At 43.5% G+C, this 21,122-nt stretch overlaps 1 protein-coding gene across 2 annotated transcripts in view; it reads left to right on the plus strand.

Moving 5' to 3' along the window:
- FRMD5 (FERM domain containing 5) overlaps positions 1-21,122 on the plus strand; it is an 80,240-nt gene that overhangs the window by 12,221 nt on the left and 46,897 nt on the right. For both annotated transcript variants that reach the window (XM_077828083.1, XM_077828084.1), the window contains exons 4-6: positions 10,069-10,166; positions 15,943-16,066; positions 17,689-17,776. In XM_077828083.1, coding sequence (XP_077684209.1) covers positions 10,069-10,166; positions 15,943-16,066; positions 17,689-17,776 — 310 coding nt within the window. The remainder of the gene's footprint in view (positions 1-10,068; positions 10,167-15,942; positions 16,067-17,688; positions 17,777-21,122) is intronic.

Below are 21,122 nucleotides of genomic sequence, written 5' to 3' on the forward strand. Positions count from 1 at the left end.
AATTTCGTTGACTCTTTGTACAAAATGTGCCTGATTCTAGGTGGGCCATAAATATTAAAATTCTCTTGAGCCTGGAAGACCAATCTGGCTTGGTGGCTGCAATGTCTCATTTGTAATACTGCTCAGGTAACAGTAGATTCGCTTGTGACATCCCGTTCAGATGACGGGTCTTTGGCAGGGGGTCGATTGCACTAAATGCTGATCCGGAATTTATCACCACTGTTTAAAAGCAATGGGGTGGAGTTTGCAGAGCGGTGAGAGATGAAGTTGGCTTGAATGTGAAAGGCTGGGTGTGATTAGGACTGCAGGGAGGTGAGGAAGCGCTGGGTGTGATTAGAACTGCAGGGAGGTGAGGAAGTGCTGGGTGTGACTTCAGAACAGGGGAGGGGAAGCTAATGCCAGCGGGTTGCATGCGGGAGTGCAGAATTTGTCACACGTGTCCGTGTAGGCATCAAGAAGGGGGGTGGTTTGGGGCTCAGCATGTGGATTTGTTCCCAGATTTTGCTAGCAAATGGAAAAGGAAACATGCCTGAGTTAGCCATGCTGCCCATGTGTTGACACCACCCCCAAACGCTTTCACATCTTGGCTTGCTGCTCTCTTGGGATGTGTGTAAGAACATTCAGCATGGCTCTGTTCACACACAACAGGTCACAGTAGCTGCGATGCACCAAACCCAGAGAGCTGAGCTTTTCACGCTAGAATTTGCTGTGGTAGTGGAGCGTATTGTCACGAGCTACCGCAAGGTGGTGTTCTTGGAAATGCTACCTTTGGTTCCCATTGTCTCCAGTCCATCATAGAAGACAGAGCTGGGAGAGATCTCTTAGGCCATCGCTAGTCATTTTCCAAAGGTCTCATCAGAAGAGCTGTTAATCACAGGACCAAAGATTTCCTGCTTTGTTTCTTTGCCTTTTCGAAGAGGGTGGGGTGTTTCCTGCTTTCCAATACTCAGGATTCACTCCCAGATCTAATGACCTGTTTAAACACGCCCTTCCTGAGCCCCCAGCGGGGCTTGTTATTTGTGGCCAGGGCTCTTTGTCTAACCTTTTCATAGCTGGTTCTGTTAGCCTGACTATCTCCTTGTCTGTTGTTTGCAGCAAATTGATGGCCAATGCAGGCACTGATCTGCTTCTTCTGCTTAAACGATGGAGCCAGATGAACAGCCCTGCTACTTGCTTATTTCCACTGCACGTCCCCTCTAGATGTTTGTTCTTTGTCCGCTGTATGCATTGAGGGAGAGCTGGTTTATTTCCAGGCTTCTAAGAAGCGATAGGAAAAGCAGAGGGGGGAAATGCTTATGAGTAGCTGGCAGTGTCCCTTTAACTCTAACACTCAAGGCAGTAAGGGCTCAATCCTGCTTCCATGAAGCGAATGGCACAACTCTCCTTGATTTCGATGGGAACAGGTTCTAGAGGAGCACTGGCTGGGCAGGGAGGGAGCAGGAGACTGTGTCCATTCCAGACTGTGTGATTGTAGGAGCCCTACCCTCGTTTGTGCCCTTTGTCCAGCTGGAGCAAACAGAAAAACAGGCAGGTTTGTTTCAGGAGCATGTCTTTGGTTCTGGGGTGTGAAGAATTTCCAGACGTGCAGTTTTAATAATGAAAGTTACAGCACGCGGCTATCAGGCCAATACAACAATTCCAAAACTGGCTAATTCTGACATTTGTTCCCCATGATTCCCCTTTCTCCTTGCCACTTGCACAGTGTTAACTTGCCTGCAAGCCAGCTGTGAGTCCCTTCCACTCTTCATTCCTGCCTGCTACAAGGAAGGCGCACCTGTTCCCAGATGCTGCAGATGGATAATAAGTCAAGGAATGGCAAAAAGCCTGTCCCACCACCTGAACGCGAAACAAATGCAGCTGTCAGTGCTGCGCTTTGAGATGGTTCGGATGCTCGATTCCTGCCTTATAATCTTGTCTTTTTAGAAGGCTGCTGTAAAGCAGGGCTGAGGCAGAATGAGATGGGGAATTGAGAGCTGGGTTCAGTAAATTGGACACTTCCCAGGCAATACATTTAGTCCAAAGACCTTGATGAAAGCTTTTTGTCATCTTCAGAGAAATGGATGTTCCTCTCTTTCTGTGCTGCAGATCTCAGGTGGGGGGAGGGGAGGTATAGTATGATGTGGAGTTTATTAAAAAATGACTTTAATTTTTTAAGAGGTCTTTGCAGTAGGCAGTGTTTAATATGCTAAATATCCTCTTGGCTCTCCAGAAAGGAGGGTAGCACAAATGTTAATTGAGCACATCGGAACAGAACAGCATCATTAACAAATAATTCTGCCAAAAGTAGCTATTGGGTAGAGTTGTTTACAACACTGTCCACTCTGTCCAAAGTGTAATTACTCTTTCAGACAGAACAAATTCCAAACACACATCTGTGTCCTAACAAGTTTGGAAAATAAGGTGTCCAAAGGAATTAGGATTCGCCGTGAGAGAGGGTGAAGTTGACAGGAAAGAGAATATAAAGACGTTGGTGAGACAAGTTTCAGTTTCAGGTAAACAACACAATATATTTTGCATTGCGGCAAAGGTGAGAAATCTTCAAAGCTGTTTCCAATGCCTAGTTGTTCCCTCCTTGGAAATAAAGGGGAAATTGGTGTCAGCATTCTAGCACCCGAGACTTCGCTTTTTTCCCTACGTCATGAAATGTTTGGCTAAGACAACGTGTAAAATCAATATAATATCAGCTAGTGGGAGACTAGACCCTGTCCTTGCTGGGGGGTGGTCTCAACAATACAGTAGATGTTTTCCATCGCTTTCTTCTAGGATCTTAAGCACTGAAGCATGCAACAGCATTTCTATCTCAGAGAAAGGGATAAGGAACCAAAAGTGTGGAAGTGGGATGGCAGGGCACTGCTAAAGTGTGTCAGAAGCTTTTGCAGAATCTATTGTTTAGCTCTGTTTAATTTCACTTTTATTGTGGTTAATTTTAAGATCAATTGGATATTGGTCTATGGTTCCAGTGCATGACTGAGTGTGAACATTCCCTGCACTGGTGCGCTGTGACAGAGGTGATATGGAAAGAGTCGGGTGTGGAGAACATTCTTAGCCGGCGAAGGCTTCAAAGCAAGCCTCTCTGGACCCAGGCATGGACGCTTGCAAAGCCGGGGGTCTCCTTTATCAAGGGAGCGAGTACTGAATTAAACTTGGGTAAAGGTGCCTGTCCTGTGCTCTGGGGTAAAGAGATGGTGACCCAGAGATGGCTGGATCCAGGCTACAGCCAGCGTTTCCATGGTCAGTGGCACATTGGAACAGCTGGGTTCTCAGCTGACTGGTACAGATGAGAAGTTGAACCTTAGAAGCTACCATTAGTCGCTGCTGTGATTTAATCGTTTACAGGACACAAGTAAACAGCCAGACTGATCACATGGATCCAAACCTATTTAATGGGAAGTACGGGTTGGGGATGTGTCCACTTGAATTACAGATCTGCTGGCTAAAGAGAACGGGGACAATTTCGTGTTTAAATGGCTTCTACATACTCTGGGCCCATTTCATACCATACCCTTTGGGGCTGAAATAGTTTTGTTTTATTTGTTAAAGTGAGGCTTCTGTAAACTTTATTGAACATCCTAATTTCATGATTTCCTGCCAGTGAATGCAATCAAATCCTGAACACAGGTTTATAAATTGGAGAAACAACATTTGAAAGAGTAAATGTGAGAGAGTTTTTCTTGACTACATCCCAGATCTAGTCAAAAGGAGACAAACATTTTGGGAAACAAACCTAATTTAAGAGAACTGGGGCACGAGTCTATTCCAATCTACCTGACAGTGATCAGAGTATTCTGTGGAGATATGTATTTATTTCCTGGACCTAAGGAAACAAAAATGTTGAGGGTCAAATCTGCAAAATGACATGTTAAGTTGTGTATGCAAATGTGATCAGGTGTCTGCAAATAGATCACTGTACATGCAGATGGGTGCGTGTGAAGACACCCATTTTGTGCATTCAGATGCATATTTTGCTATGCAGTTACCAATTTGCACCCATCAGCTTTTAACTCTTGCATATGAAACCTGAGTACCTGTTTTTATTCTTTAGAAGTAGCCCTTATTGACTAATTTTCTTGTCCTACATGTGTATGTTGTAAAAGAACCTGAAATCGCCACAGGTGATGGTCAACAGACTGCTGATGGAGCAGAGGACACGGGGCGGGGGGGGGTGATGCTGGGATTAGAAAAGTTGTTTACTAACTGCTGGCGTAATAGATTGATGAGGGGTCCTTTTGCTTTTTTAATTTGTAGATGAAGGTAGTGCTAGTTAAAGGCATTAGATTGACAGCCCTGACGAACGAATGCCTCCATTTCTGTATGGAGTAAAACCAGGGACAGCGGCACAAGCTGTTTCCCCTTTGTATCCTCAAATCACGTGCAGTTGCTGAGTGAGGTAGCTGCATGTCTTCTAGAAATTACAAGACCACAAGACTTATTTCCATATGCCCTCCATGGTTGCCAGGTGGAGACAAAGCTCAGTGGTCACGGACGTGGGCTTGATTAGGCTCAGTGACCTGAAGGTGGAAGGCTCTAAATCCCTCTGCTGGTCCCCTCGGCCATCTGATGTTTTTCCCACTGGCATTTGAGGAATCATATTGCACAGGCCTCTCTGTACGTCTTTAAACATCAAAGATGGATAGTCAAGATCAAAACCAAGTTCTTCCAGAATTAAGCAGGCTTTCTGGAAGGGCTAAATATATTCCAGCATTCATAGAACCATAGACGTGTAGGGCTGGATGGAACCTCAGGAGGTCTTCTAGTCCAGCCCACTGCATACCATCCCTTGGATGTGCTCTTTCTCTGGTGTCTGGTGAGCGAGGACCTTGGTTGGATGGACTCTGGGATTTTGCCCTCTTTTATATGGTGTATTTGAAATACTTCTGGGCGCAGGATTATGTACCTTTTGCTTTTGTATTAATAAACTCAATATATTTTTCTTTAGAAGGATGGGTTAGAAAACAGAAGATGTACAATAGAAGATGAGATCAGCATAGGAAGAGGGATTCTGGAGTTCTATGCCTTTCTTGATAATGTTCAGAATTAATGGAAGCTTTTCTTGTGCTTCAGGGAGAGACAAATAAAACCCATAGTTCTTATCTGAAAGTCTGAGAAGTTAGTATCCTGAATACATGAGCAACTCTTTCTGAACCTGTTTGCCAGCCCCCATAGTAGAGTCAGATGAGCACAAAATCAATCATTTGTAAATAGGCCATTCTTATTTGCTGAGCCTGTTTTAAAATAACTTCATATCCAAAACACAAGCATTTCTGCTTCTATAAGAAGGCGCCCCGAATCAACTTTCCCAGATACAATTGATTTGGTTTTTGTTCCAGGTACATTTGGGGAGAAACAAAGAAGTGTCCAGGCATAGATCTCAGACAGATGCATCTGTTTGCTCTTTTTTAAGAGCCACTTATTTGATTTGCAGATTTTATGTTAACTCCTAACAACTGCAAAATTTTGCAGTCATTAGGTCTCACTTTAAATGTGAAATAGCCAGTGACATCTCTCTGAACAGCGATCGCTATTAGGTGGGCATGGTCATTAAGCTGTTCCTTCAGTATTCTATTTCTTTTCTGTAATGCGAGATCAGCACAACATCTGCAGTTGTCAGGTATAATAAGAATTGAAATGCAGGTCAGATTTCTGCTTTGGGGCGGGCGGGGTGAAAACTTGGCCAATTAAGGCCACTGAAGATTTAACCTCTTGCACTTAATATAGCAATCAGGGGGTGGGGGAGGGAGGAGCAGTAGCACTTTGTGTTACTTGGAGTCTAGAACCAGACAGACTGTGGCTTATTTCCAAGATCACGTGATCGCATGTTTTGATGACAGCTTTTGCTCCGTCGGCATAGCTACTTTCTTACAGGTATGTAAATCTCACACTCCCACTGTCTTTGGGGTCTAGTGACATGCATTTCTCCCAGGCAGAAGAATTCAAAGGAAGCCCGGGGGGTTTCATGGACGAAAAAGCTATTCTTAGGCATGGGGGTCACTTGTCGTTCACTTTGTCCGTGTTCCAGTCCCAACGCAATGGCGAGACGGACAGAGGGAATCCGTTAGAAAGTAATCAACAGGGGGGATAAGTGATGCTGGTCCTAAGAAACTTCAGGTATTGATTGGTGCTGAGACCAGGAAAAAACTTCAGTGAGTTCAGAGTTAAGTTAGCTTTAAAAGTTCCTGATTGAAGAGAAAATTGGCAATAGGAGGAGTGGCTGAGCTGTGACAGAGGAAACTCTCTAGTTCAGAAAACTGCATAATTTTCTTCACTACATTTTTAAAGGAAACGACATTTCCAGAACACAAGCCCTTCTCTTGGAAATTTCCTTTCGCTGGCTGAGTTGGGTGTTTTCTACAGACGGGGGAATATTTGCAAGTTCCTTGTGTTGGAGACCTTTTGAAACCTTTTGCTGCACTTCGCAAAACCAGACGAAGTTCACAAATGTATTTTCCCGAATTTAAACCCATGATTTCTTCAGGGCTTTATTGCAAGGTTGATTCAGTTTTTGTACAACACATATCTGTAGGTGAGGGAAAGCTTTGTATCAGGTACTGAAGAACTGTCTGGAAGCCAGATAGCTCCGTCCATGGTGCACGTGCTACATTTTTTTTATTCAGAAGGTTCTTGCTTTCTCTCAGCTTTTTTTTTCAGCGTCTCTGTATTTGTCACTCACTCTCCCCAATCTCTGCTCCATTTTCCACCCTACCTTGCCATTAGATGTCTCTCCTGCTGTCTGCTTCCCTTTTCACATTCTTTCCTTAGTGGAGCATAAACACAATAACCTTCTTGTCTGTGTCCAACTTTTGCCCTCCATGTTCATGTGTGTTTGGCAGTAGGCCAAATTAGTTCACCCATATCTACTTCTTTCCACTATTCTTTGATGATCTAATAATTCGATACAGATCCTGTACTTGAAACCCAAAAGAGACTGACTGACTGAGTGCTTCTGCGGTCCCACCATTGCACAGACGTGGGGCAGATTTAGATTTGCTGGGAATCTGCATGAGGCATCGGACATCACAATTGGATTGAAGTGTCATCAGCTGACTCATTAGTTCATTTGAATGACTCAGCATTTTTTGCCGATGAGATGGCCAGTAGTTACCCAGTGGACAAGACGGTGTTCAAGTAGCTTGAGAGTTGCCTGTGTTTGTTATTGTCTAATAAACTATAATATACCCAGAAAATGTTGGCAACGGTGACAAAAGTCAGGCCACAGAAAAGCTTAAATTATGTGTCCTGCACCATGTGCTCTTTTGTTTTTAAATACAGTCCATTAATTAAGGCCTGTAAGATGAAAAGAGGTTTTGGGGGCTGGGATAGAAAGAGGGAGAGCTGTTTGGGTGACGGTAACAAATACTCACACATTTGGCATCGGCCTGAGGGCGGGGTGGGAAGATTTCTTCTGTATGTCTGCAAGTGGCTCATGTCATGTGGCGTGGCAGGGGCTAAGGTAACTCTGTATAGGTGTGGGAAAGACAGTACTTTGCATGTTCGTGCTGCCTGCAGACTTCAGGGCTGATGCGGTTCTCTTCTTTCCCCTCTCCGTGTGTCTTTCAAAATCAGCCAAGGCAGGGCGTTGAATCAGAACGACAGTGATTTTTCACAAACACAGTTAGCTTTTTCCCCCATGTCAGTTACCAAATATGCCATTGGGACGTAACCGTTCGGTTGCTGCTGAGGACTCTCTATTTTGGCATCTTGACTGCAGGCCAATGAGAGGTCTCATCCTGGTTCCCACTATCCACGAGCAATAGCCAGCATCCCTGTGCGTTAATCTTCTAAAAACGGGCCTCCCCCTCTGTCCACACCTCACAAGCCACACTTCTCTGCATTAATTCCTTCATGCCTGTAGAGCCAGGGCTGCCATTGTGTCCCTTTGTGGTGGAAAAGTCTGACTCCCAGTGCCATTTAAAGGTATAGGCATATAGGGAAGCCATCCTGGGTCACCAAAAACCGCCCTCCAGAACTGGTTTAAGTGGTTAGGTAGAAATGGCAGAAATTCTCCCATCTGCAAACAGGATTACAGAGCGCACCTGACCCTCACCAGCATGTCAGTGAGATTTGGGTACATATGAATAGTACTCAATGTGGGGAGAGTAGAAATTGAAATACATAGCGAAACAGCTGGAATGGTGACATGGATATTCATTCTGTAGGATAGCAAAGGGTAAAAGCTAATTAGCTGCTAGGGGCTGGTTCTACTTATAAAGACATTTTGAGTCTAAATCTGCCATGAGATGTATGCATGAAACTAAGAGCAGAGCTGGGGCTTGCAATTGTCCTAGCAGGAGGGAGCATGGTGTGGGTTATGATAGTTGGATTTTTCTCAACATTCTTGTAATTTTACCAGTAAAATGATGATGCTTGCAGTATCAGAAATCTGAACTCAAGAAATCAAGGTTGGCTGAGGTTCTGCAGAATGGAAGTTAAATTATTTAAACATATTTCCAAGCATGCCAGTTTACAGTTTGCTCCTTAATTACGTGAGTTATGTTTTACATCAGATTATTTTTCCCAAATGTAATGAATGCCATCGTAACTCGGTCTGAACTGCCACACAGTTACTTATTTTAACTTTATTATCATTATTATCATACTATAATTTTTAGTCATATTTTGTTTTTTCTTTTTGCTGGCTTTGATTTATTGAAATTGCATAAAATCTAGAGAAATAGTGACTGTCAAGCATAGGAACTGCTGATTTTATTATCCACTAATGACAGATGCCAAGGAGAGAGGTGAATGCTTTCAGAGGAATCTAAGCTCTTAAAATATCTCATAATAGTAGTAATAACAATCCCTAGCTCTTGTATCATGCTTTCCAGTGTCACTCTCAGCATTTTACAAAGGAGGTCAGTATCAGTACCCCCATTTTACAGATAGAGAAATCGAGGCACAGAGAGGGGAATAATGTTAGTGGACCTTGCACATAATAATGTCAGTAATTGTAACAGTGCTACTAGACCATACAGATGTACATTAAGGGAAGAATAGGTTCTTCTAAGTCGGTGTTCTGTAAAGGTTTTGAGTTCCAAGGGTGAAGTGCAAGTTCAGAGAAGTTTAAAACCAGAGGAATAGCCTTCAATGGGGACTTTGGCACTACTGCAAGACCAAGAGTAAAAAACCAATAATTAACCATTAGATTACAGGGATTTCGGTGCTATGCAGTTGGTGAAAAATAACTGGAAACCATTATGCAAATCATACCCCAGCAGCCAATCGGAGTGAAGAGAATTGCATAAATAAGAAATAAGCATAGTTGTTGATCAGTTTGGCACAGCAGTCTGTTCTCTGATTGGCTGAGACCATTCCAATTCTGTATAAAGGTGCTCAGAGTAGGGTTTGGTCCTACCCTTCCTGTCTTTGGCCTTGAGGGAGAGTCAGACATTTGTGACATCATGCTCATTTCTGTGGACGTCAGAAATACAGAACTCTGGAGACCTCGCTGATGTAGAAGCTAGGATTGTTGAAAGCCCTTGTTTATTTTACCTCTCTTTGGGGCTGATCCAAAACCCATTGAAATCAGTGAGAGGGTTTCATTGATTTCAGTGGGCTTGAATGGAAATGAAGAGAGTTGGCATTAGAGTAAATATTTGTACGAATGTTCCTTCCTTTCCGCGTTTCCTCTGGTCTTGTGGAAAAAGATCTCTGGAGTATTCCCATTAAAGACACAGCTCTTAATTTCTGTCTGCATCTCGGCTTTGTTTTTTTAATTTCTGCACCTGTAAGAAGGCAGGTAAGTGCCTAGATGGTTGTGTCTCAGACCTGCACGACAAATTATGAATCAGATTCTTGTCTCATATATATGCATATCGCCACTCCTGTGGACTTCAGCAGGAGTGGCATGCATACCTCTGAGCCCTGAGAATTGACCCTAACTTGAGGACTGACTGGCAAATTAGCACTTGACTAAGTCACAGCTGATGTAATATCTTGTAAACGGAATGTTTGGGGAGAATGTAGAGTGGAAGTGTCTCGATAGATTATCGTTGTTTGAGTCAGACGTTTAGGTAACTTAAGCATTGCTTAATAAAAGAAATAATTCAGAGCTAATTCTGTTTCTCTCCTCAGGTATTTAGTCTTCCTGCAGATCAAAAGAGATCTCTACCATGGTCGCCTTCTCTGCAAGACGTCGGATGCTGCATTGTTAGCTGCCTATATCCTTCAAGGTAATGCTTTGTGACAAGATAAATTTTCTTTTCATGCTAAGTACTGATTACATTATTTCACTTACAATAGATCACTGCACCTTGAATACAAATGTCATCTAACCAATGCAGGGCTCATACTTCAAGATTGTCCTTGTGCCAGTACCACGTTGGTCTATAATAAAATTAGAATTGATAGTGTGATCTAAAACTGTACCAGAAGCAACAACTCTGCCATCTATTCCCTCAAAGTTATTCCACCTGGATTCAGGTCAGTTGTGTCTGAATAAATGGCCCTTTGATCAACATTATGTGTCTAGTATTTTGCACTTGCTTCCATCTGAGGGTCTCAAAGCACTTTACAAAATCACAATCTTCCTGTCAGGCAGGTGGGTTTATCCCCATTTAACAGATGGGAAATGAGGCACCATGCATTAAGCGACACAGATTCAGTGATAAAGCGAAAAAGGGCATCTAGAACTCCTGATTTCCGGGTCACTGTGTTGCAGCTCCTAATCCACGCTTCCTCTGTAACTAGGATACAGGGATTTCTGGAGTTGAAGTGATACTCTCGAATAGGTAGGTGAGGCTTGTAGCAGCATGGGACTCAGTACTGATTTCAGAGAAACCTCCTAGGTAATTTGGGGTACTTGCAGGGCAGAAAACACTCTCGTGTGTTGAGACTTCCTACAGAAGTTTTGCTGCATCCTCAGACGCACCAGACATTGGTGTCCAGACATGCATCAGTGCTGTAGTTGCGCAATAGATGTGATAACTGGTGCTTTCGAGAGTATCACTTTCTTGCTGTTATTACCCTCTGATTTGGAATCTCAAAGTTAAATTGGTTGGTCCTGTCCTGATTTACCCTCCTCAGCGTAACTTTCTCCTTCCTGTCTTCCGTGAGACATCCCAGTGCTAGACAGCAAGTGTGGCCAGTTTTGGCAGGGTGATGCCTAGTTATCAGTAAAGACATAGAAGGAAGCTTGGCTATGTTTATATTTTTCAGTATTGCAGAAGGTCTCTCGAAACTGCAATTATGGTGACTGGCTCTGTAAATCCCATCTCTTGAAGTCTTCAGATTAAGACTGGATGCCTTACTAAAAGGTTTGCTTTAGTCAAACACAAGTTTCTGGGCTCAATACAGGAGTAACTGGATGAAATTCTGTGGCCTATGTTATACAGGAGGTCCAACTAGTTGAAGGAATAGTCCCTCCTGGCCTTAAAATATATAAATCTAAATACAACAGACAGATAAGATAGATAAGAAATAGACTCATTTACTGAAAGTTGAGACTGACATTTGTTTTTTCCCCTTGTCTGAATGAAGAAAGTCAGAATTCCTGGGTAAGAGCAATTAGCTGTAGAAGGGCATCTCTTTACAAACCTCAGAGAAGGGTGGATTCCAAAGGAAAGACCTGGTTTATGGAGCCAGACATTTTAACTAAGGAAAAATGAAATAATTGTTTGTGCTTCAGCTAAAACATTAAGGACTGCATTGTTACCAACTCCTGGTCTCTCCAATATGTACACACCAGACAAATGAGCATGGATAGTCCTAAAGAGCCTTGCAAGAAAATACTGCTCTTTCCACATGAGTGACTGCATGCCCTTCTAGTGTGTGGCTTTAAAGAGGGACCCGAGTACAACAAACACAGCTTTGTTAGCTGGGGGCACAAATGAACATGTCCTTATGCAAATTCATGGCTTTCCATCAAGCTCATCAGCCAAGAAACAACTTGTCAGCAAGTCGCAGACAGGACCCAGGTTGGTTGCACAGCGTGGGGTGGGGGAAAATATCTGGAAACCTCTTGCTTATTTTACCACTCCTGTTCTTGCCAGTGTCTCTGCTACACAAAGCACTCTTGTCTGGATATCCCCAGCCCAAGACATGGAAAGGCCAGAAGAGGCCAACGTCCCTTCAGTTTGTGGAGTCCTAAAGGACTGAACAGCCGAAGGTCTGGGTTGAAAATCTGTAGACGTTCTGGTAGCACAGCCTCGTATTAAGTTTGACTGACACTTCTCCTAAGAAGACCTTGTTTTCAGTTGCTTATAACTTTGCCAAACTTTAACTGTTTGGGCTGAAATTTTCCATTCTGAGTGTCTGCCTCAGGCTGATTTTTGGTTTATTTTTTAATTTCAGCCAAAACAAGTTCATCTGTTTCTGAGAATGAGACTAGGGCAAAATACATTGTTTCGTCCATGTTAAAAAATTCTAGCACCCCAGAGCTTGAGAGCTGAGACTTGAAATTTGCAGTGGGGTGGCATTTGTGTCTGGGGTGTACTGTTTGCCATTCCCATGAAATCTGCTCAGATTTGTCCAAGCCTATGGCAAAAATACAACGTGACTATAATTAAAGACTCTGTCACAATGCATGTGCATAATAAGAAAGCTGATTTAAGGTGGCATAGGCCTAATAATGCTCTTTTTAAGGTAGTTTTGTGCGTGTCATCGCTTATATAGAACCATGGATGTACAGAATGACAAGTTCCAGTTCCAAAGCACGTACAAGATATTTCATAGTAGACCGGATATTTTTTCTACACTCACGCATGTGTTTACAGTTCAATATATTTGAATTTTTTAGAGGCACTAATCATTAGTTTTGAAATACGGGTGTATTTTCCCCCCTTCAGCATTTTACAGGGGAAGCATGCACATTAACGTCACATCTACGTTTCACTAGGAGCCACAGACCAAAGGAAATTGAATGAGAGAGAGAGAGAGAGAGGTCCTTTCCAGCTGAGTTGTGAGATGCTGCAGATGCAGGACTTGTATATAGTATGGAAAGCAGATACGCAGCTAAGTAGCACGAGACAGAGATGAAATACTGTACTGCCTTGTTCAGCCAAGAGAGGACCATTTTTTCATCTTTTCTGTTCCCCTTTACTGCAGCTTGAGTCAAATTTGGATTTAATTACTGGCTGCTTCCCAGAGGGTGATGCAAGTGGAAACAGGGTAGCTGCCTGTTCAGCCTGTCTCGAGGAGAAATCAGCCCATTTCTTTCAGATGTATGAAAAGAGCAGAGCTGATTTTTAATCAGCTGATAAGTCAGTTTATTGTCTTGGCTTCATGGGCAGCTCCAGCCTGGCAGCTATATGCTGCACCACTGCAGGACCTGCTCCTCCTCATGCTAATTGTTCAGGAGAGATTATGAAACACATTTGAACGTGTGATGGAGCTAGAGGAACCAGCTCTGAGCTATTCACCTGCATAATCCTCGATGTTTCTGATGGGACTGTGGGGCCTAGAGGAGTTTTGCTTGCCTGAGGCTCCCAAAGACATTCTTGTTGGGCTGTGTTCTTGTGGGTTCATGGCTCAGTGTCGCTCTTTAGATTTTGGGTTGGGAAAAGCCTCCCAATCTCAAAGCAAACCTCAGGGTGGGGGAATAGCCACGTCTCACCTGATCTCATGCTGGGGCCATTGGAAGGCATGAATTGCACATGATTGGTGCAGGATTCCTAGCCTGGTTCTCTTGACAGGGGCTTGAGTTTGCTCAACAGAGTCATGAACCTGGTCTCAATGTGAAGATTCTAAATAGACATGGAACCCAGAGAGTGCCCTGTGATGTCCTTGTATTGAAGCAAACATTGAACATGCCCGGGTTTTTAACAATTTGGAATGGGGTATTTTTCCTGGTTGCTGAGTATTTCCTGGATTCAGGGTGGGTATGTTTTGTGTGTGTCATGGGTGGGTGGGGCCTGGGGTCCGTCTGGGGAGATGGGATGTATTTGGATGAGCCACTGAAGGGGGAAAGGACAGGACAAGGAGTAGCTCAACGTAAGCTGTCTTCACCCACCCCCATCCTGTAGAGGCACCTCACCATATATTAAAGTGGTTCCTCGGGAATGCCACAGCAGAGGGGAGTCCCTGGTAGTGTGGCTGCAGTGGAATCATGTCACTGGAGTTGGTACTATGGGACTAGAGCCTCTGGGGGGATACAGGGCTTCCGCATAGCCAGCCCTGCCCAAGGGTGTCTGCCACGTTTGGGAGCAACCTTTCCAAGGAGGAGGAGCAAACTCCATCCTGCCAGGAGGTGATGTAGTAGAAACGTCCATGTGAGAATCCTTGCATAAGTTCCCTGCAAGAGAGTCCCCTGCTATGGCGTGTCATACAGGAGGGCCATTAGGGTTGTTATCTTCGTTATTATTCATTGGAAATTTGCTCATTTCAGAAAGAAAACAAAAGGCTCTTTCTGCCAGTGCCAATCTGAAGATCTTTCCAACTAATTAACTTTGTTTTTCTGAGGTGCAAGCAGAGTCACATCCACGGAGCACACAAAAATCTTTTTTTTAAATGTCCACGGTAGTTTGAATTGTTCTGAGCTTATAAGATGTGATACAATGGCGCACTGTGCCTCCGGAGTTCTGTTGTAGACATTAGTGGCTACGGACCCAGCATTCCTCAGAACCTCTTGGATGGTATTAGAATCATTTTCCCATCTAGACAAGTGGAGCGTGATTCATTGCTCTGTCTTGTTTAATGTGAAAGGACAGAAGACGTCCTCTGAGCACAGGAATACATCCTGGTGACTTCAGGAGCTGGTCCCTGTTCTACAGCCATGTGGTGGCTGTTGTGGGAGATGGCATGGATAGAGATGTAAATTTTATTTTTGTTAACATTTTTGTGTACAGTAATGCTAGGGGAAGCTGCCCAATTGCCAATCCTGCCAAGTGGACTCCTCCAATCTTCCCTAGAGCAGGTTCAGCGCAGTAGAGATGGGAAGATACCACGCAAAACAATTCTGTAGATATTCATTCACACTTTAAAATCCTCTTCGGTTGTGTCCATGCCACTCCTGTGCTCATTTTCAAGCACTATGCTAGCAAATTAGTTTATTGGCAGAAATGTTGCCCAAACAGTAAATGTGAAGTGAATGTTACAGATTATTCCAAGATGGGGGTTCACATTTAGAAGGGGGAGTTTTTGCACTGGAACGCTGATTCTTAGAGTTCTGCTCCTCCAGTCGGAACATGGCTACACCATGTGAACGACTGGTCCTCGCAGAATAACTCCACTTTTAATATTGGCAGTGAACTGCTTGGAAATGCACTGCAGGCCGAGAGTAGTTCCTACTAATTACTGGACAGAATAATTCTGAAGAATGAATAAAGGTGAGCCAGTGACCATCTGCTCACAAACAGAGAGTGAAAGTCAGAGAGACATGATTCCTTGCAAACCCTGCACCCAGCTGCAGGCATCGGCAGCGCGAGTTTTCCCATGCTGTTTCACCATGCGATGAGCCTTAGCTCTGGCTAGGAGTCAGAGGTTCATTCACTCTCCAGGCCTGTTCACTTTCTGATTTCCCTGCTGAGACTAGGACGCAGGTGTGATGGTGGATTTCTTGTATTGTGGACACCTGTGCACTGGGAACTGGACAGAGACCCATCAAACTAATTCCACACAGGGTTCCACTCACCCGGGCTCGCCACCAGCTTGGCTGGAGTTGAACTGGTCACCTGATTCCTAGCTCTGCGAGGTGCTGAGCATCCTCCATTCTCATCGGCACCTGGGGGGTTTGAAGGTACCCATCACTTTGGAGGATCGGGCCCCTGGAAGGGAACTGCTCAGTATCCCATTGCCAGCCCCCTCGGCTAGTTAGCCCCTCGCTATCAACTTCATTTGGAGAAGAAACAGTTTTCTGTTTCCAACCCACAAACCCCCTTTCTGGGCAGATGCCCTTTGACTTTTAATATTAAACCAGTTTGTTCTTTTAATTGCAGTTACTTCTAAAATGATTTCACTCCAAATGACAAAAACCTTGTTACTTCATTATATAGCCTCTCTTTCTTTTACTAGCGGAGATTGGGGACTATGACCCTGGGAAGCACCCAGAAGGCTACAGCTCCAAGTTCCAGTTTTTCCCCAAACATTCGGAAAAGCTGGAAAGGAAAATTGCAGAGATTCACAAAACAGAACTCAGGTAACATTAGCTTTGGGATTTAATGTACTGTACCATTTAAAAGGGGTCATGTATGTTGATTAACTATAGACTTATTGGTACTTTGTTTGCTGCTATTCCTATTTAAGGTTTTGAACATAACAGTTCTGTGTGAGGGGATGAGTAGCTTTATTGCATTTGTACATACACTAAATCAGAAAAAAAGTTTCTTTTGGTAACATGTTTCACATTTAATAAGAGGGAAAATAATGGAGATGTTCTTAAAAATTAAGTTCAATTTGTTAAGCACTATTAGATGCATTACAACAAAACAAAAATAAAAATATCCTGGGAATAGGACATGGCATCTAATACCAAACCTCTACTTCCTGAAATAGGAACATAATAAACTGCCTAAAAAAAATTACCCAAAGTGCTTTAAAATGTAAATAATCAAAGAATAATAAAAAACCTGAAATCTTTTTTATCCATCTTATCCATTGAACATCCGTCAGATGAGATTTCAAACTGAGGTCCCGACCATTTGTAGAATTAAAGAAAGGCCTAAAGTGGTCTCAATGGAGTGCTGGGAATATCATTTCCCAACAGTGGAATGTCATTAGCTTGTAACGAAAATGTATGGCTCAGGCAGTTTGTATCAATGCTTTCCTAATATCTCCGCACGAGCCCGGGGCCCAGCTCAGGCGGAGTCTCTGACTTCTATTTTATTTATTTATTTATTTATTTTGCTGAGTCTTGAACTCAGCCCAGTTTACGGGCTGATTAAAGATCCCATGGCTTTTTCTTATCGAGCAGGGATGGTAACTATATTTCATCCTGGATAAATATAGTCTGCCTTCCTAAATTCCCCCTGCAGTTTCAGCTGCCTGCTCTATTATTCAAATACTATTTTGGGATGAGGTGCTGTATAAAAGTAAGATATCATCCTATTATGATATTCCCATTATACTAGCTGTATCTTTGTTTATGACATATGACAAGCCACAGTCTATTACACTTCAAGTCCATTCACAAAACTGTGTGAAGGTGACCCAGACAATAAGGCTTGCAAGGTTGCCGGCAAGATAAGAATCCAGAATGGGCATCCTGGGAGCCAGAGATAGTAAATCTGTTCTTGTGGTGCTCAGAAAAGGAGTTATGAGCTGTCCATGGGCCGTAGATAATTTTTTGAACTTCCTTTTACCAGCTCTCGCATTTCCGAAGAGGGAGTTCTGTATTTGTTTTTAACCTCAGACACATGTATAGATGTTACGTCATTTGATGTGACATCATGAAAGGGACCTGAAAAACGTATATGAAATGAGCTGCTTTCTGCATGTAATGCTCCACAACCAAGTGAAATGCTTATCGGAGCTTGGGCTGATTATATTTAATTAAACCGTACCTTTTGCAGAGGCTCCTTTATTCTGTTCCTTTTTAGCGTTGGGAGACTGTCTTCTGTACTGTTGAACTCCAGCTTGCAGAACGGGATGGACAGGCTTAACAGCCGAGCCCCTTTACAAGATCCTGTTTTAGATTCAGTATGCTGGCTGAATGAAGTCAAAGGAATCTGCTTGATTTGATGCCCGGTATTGTTAATGGAAACAGTGAACATAATGACTGATCCTGATGTTCACACCTTTCCCTGATTTTCTTTCTTCCAGTGGTCAGACACCAGCTACTTCAGAGTTAAATTTTTTAAGAAAAGCCCAGACCCTGGAGACATACGGGGTTGACCCACACCCATGCAAGGTAAAGCTCATCTCTAAAAGCTTTTTCTTCTGTTAGATTTTCAGCCTTGCAGATTACTAGCAAATGACAAGTTGCAAAGGTTACATTGATTGGTTCCAGGTACAGCAATTTATCCTTGCTATCATAGTGCCTCACATGGCATTTGCAGGGCCATGCGATAGTGACATGTTCAGTACGTGGCTTGCAGGCCCTCTTCAAGGGATAGGCCTGATTAGCGGTCCATTTGCTTGCTTGGATTAAAAATGGCATAAAAGGTTTGGTTCTGGGTGCTGCTAAGAAATGTAGCCACCAGAGTATTTAAGGAAACTACAGTAGAACCTCAGAGTTTCGAACACCTCGGGAATGGAGGTAGCTCGTAACTCTGAAAAGTTCATAACTCTGAACAAAACATTATGGTTGTAGTTTACAACTGAACATTGACTTAATACAGTTTTGAAACTTTACTATGCGGAAGAAAAATGCTGCTTTTAACCGTCCTAATTTAAATGAAACAAGCACAGAAACAGTTTCCTTACCTTAAAGACTAACAGATTTATTTGGGCATAAGCTTTTGTGGGTAAAAAACCCACTTCTTCAGATGCAACCACATCTGAAGAAGTGGGTTTTTTACCCACGAAAGCTTATGCCCAAATAAATCTGTTAGTCTTTAAGGTGCCACCAGACTCCTCGTTGTTTTTATGGATACAGACTAACACAGCTACCGCTCTGATAGTTTCCTTATCTTGTCAGAACTTTTTTTTAACTTTCCCTTTATTTTTTTACTAGTTTATGTTTAACACAGCAGTGTGGTGTATTTGCCTTTTTTTTTTTTTTTTTTGGTCTCTGCTGCTGTCTGATTGTGTACTTCTGGTTCCAACTGAGGTGTGTGGCTGACTGGTCAATTTGTAACTCTGGTGTTCTACTGCATAGGAAAGTAAATTTAAATGAAGACAAATGAAAGGACAATGTGTAATTATCCTTTGTAGCAACATTTATTTTTGAGGAAATGACAAGATCAGTAATATGTGAGAGAGATCCATAGGGATTGATCCGCCACAGATGGGCTCAATTCCCATCGTTCCCTGGCCCATAATTTAGTTTTCTTTACAAAACGGTTTTTACTGACTTTGGTAACATGGTCATTTCATTTAGCTATGATGTGCCCCATAGAATTCCATTGCACGTTTATGAATGTGCAACAGTGTAAAGCAGACAGCGAATATGTACATGACGTCAGTGTCTTTACTCTGTGGGGGTCTTCCAGTTATTTAAAGTGAATTTATACAGCATACATGCCTGCCAGTGGCTAGTAAAAGTGCTACTGTTGGGATGGGTTGCCTGCCCCATTCACTGGCATTGTCTTGCCCTGTGTTTTGGATTTACGAAGCAGTTAGCCCTTACTACAGAGAAAGGCCAATGCAGAGTTGGGACAAATGAATTACTTTGTCAGTTTCCACTGAATGCATCCGATGAACTGAGCTGTAGCTCACGAAAGCTTATGCTCAAATAAATTTGTTAGTCTCTAAGGTGCCACAAGTCCTCCTTTTCTTTTTGTCAGTTCAGTTTTCTTGGTTTGCAAAACAACTGTCACGTATTAACATAGTAGCCCTTGTCTTTCCTGCCTCAGCACTGGCATTCCCCATAGCAGAGCTGTACTTTACATGTTCTTCTCCTTTAGGCTCCCTTATGCTTGTCCCTTTCAGATATGTTTATTTCCCACATCCACTTAAAACTAGCCCGTCCCCAAGGAGTAATTCTCTAGCTGTCGCCTTGCTACGGAGGTGGATATTCAGGGTGTCACTAGTTCCAAACATTGCTGAGAACACCAGTACAAAAATCAAAGCTGGGCCACTGGTCAGGGCACTAGCCTGGGAGGTGGGAGCTTCAATTTCCATCTCCGCCACAGTGTGTGACCCTGGGCAAGTCACTTAACCTCTCTGTGCCTCGGTTCCCCCTCTGTGAATTGGGCTGGGGATAACAACTCTGCCCTTCCTCGCAGGGGTGCTGTGAGGGTAAATACAGTGAAGCTTGGAGTTGCTCAGACACTGTAGTACCATGTAAGTATCGAGAGTAGGCAGATAGTGAGACAGTCGGAGGCGTTTCAGCTCTGTCTGTACTTGAATACTCTGTTCTGTTTGACTGTGGGGCGCCTCTGCCCACTATTGTTGTGCTGAACTCCATTGATAGGATCAACCAAGTTCAACACTTGTTAAGCCCCAAACTCTGGTGGACTCCCCCTTTCAAAGGCTGCCTTTACATTAGCCTTTTGTCCTTAGATTTTCCCTCTGTTGCTATCAGCTGCTCAGCTCCGTCGGTGGGAGCATCCCTAGGAGTGCTAGTTTCTGCCATTGGTCGTGCTGAACAGCTGAGAGCAGCCTGGAGGTGCCACCAGCGTTTTAGAGGCTGTTCCAACTTGCCCGCTGAGAGCAGGCCTACCCCACAACCTGACACGTAAAACTCCAGCAGCTACCAGCACCTCGTCTGCCTCAGCGCGCCCGTCTTTGCTGCCACGGACGGAGATGAAGCAGCATTAGCAATAGTGGGAAATCTTAGGGTCCATTTCCTAGCAGAGAAAAAGCCAAAGTGAGTTCAACCACACTTCGTTAAAACAGGTTTAAACTTATTTGATCCCTTTCAGCATGCCCAGGGTACCACAGAGTTCAACACCCCTTGAGGGGTCAGGGGAGCTGACTCTAACATAAGCAAAATCAACAACAATCAGAAGGCCTGCAAGCCGTCAGGTTCCCTGTGGCCAAGATATTTTGTTGACATATAGGGTGCTGGATGCCTACAGAAGAAGGCTAGTTAACAGTCACACTTGCAAACATCCAGCAGAGACCGTGAGACCCTGCACTCTGGTGCTATCTCAAACTGTAACCAGGAGCCTTGACTATGTGACTGTAGCCAGAGTGGAAAAAACACTGAAGTCAATTACACTGATAGCCTGATGCTGAATGTGTGAGAGTCGCTAAGAGACCTTACAATGTGCCACCAGCACATAAGAAGAGCAGAGACGTTAAGAGAGTTTCTCTGACATTTCCTTATTAGCTAAATAGAGTTCACTTGGGTAGTTTTCTGGCCAGCATCCACGTTAATGTTCCTACTAGAAGAGATGGAAGCAGCAAGAGAGATGCAGTGTAATAAATAAAAATTATCTCTCTTCGCTTCGAGAGCATGACCAGGCTGGTGGAATCTGGGGCCTGCTGCCCTGGGAAAAATGAGAAAAGGGGAATCATACTGATATAATTAAATAAAATCGGACTGATCTCTCCACTGATGCCCAGTCTGATCAGCTACCTAATTTAAGGAGGAGGAGATGCCCTTATTATCTATAAGTGATCAGATTCCAATCAGCAGAATTCCAGAG

This window comes from Eretmochelys imbricata, chromosome 10, assembly GCF_965152235.1.
Source record: "Eretmochelys imbricata isolate rEreImb1 chromosome 10, rEreImb1.hap1, whole genome shotgun sequence".
NCBI classification, from domain to species: Eukaryota; Metazoa; Chordata; order Testudines; family Cheloniidae; genus Eretmochelys; species Eretmochelys imbricata.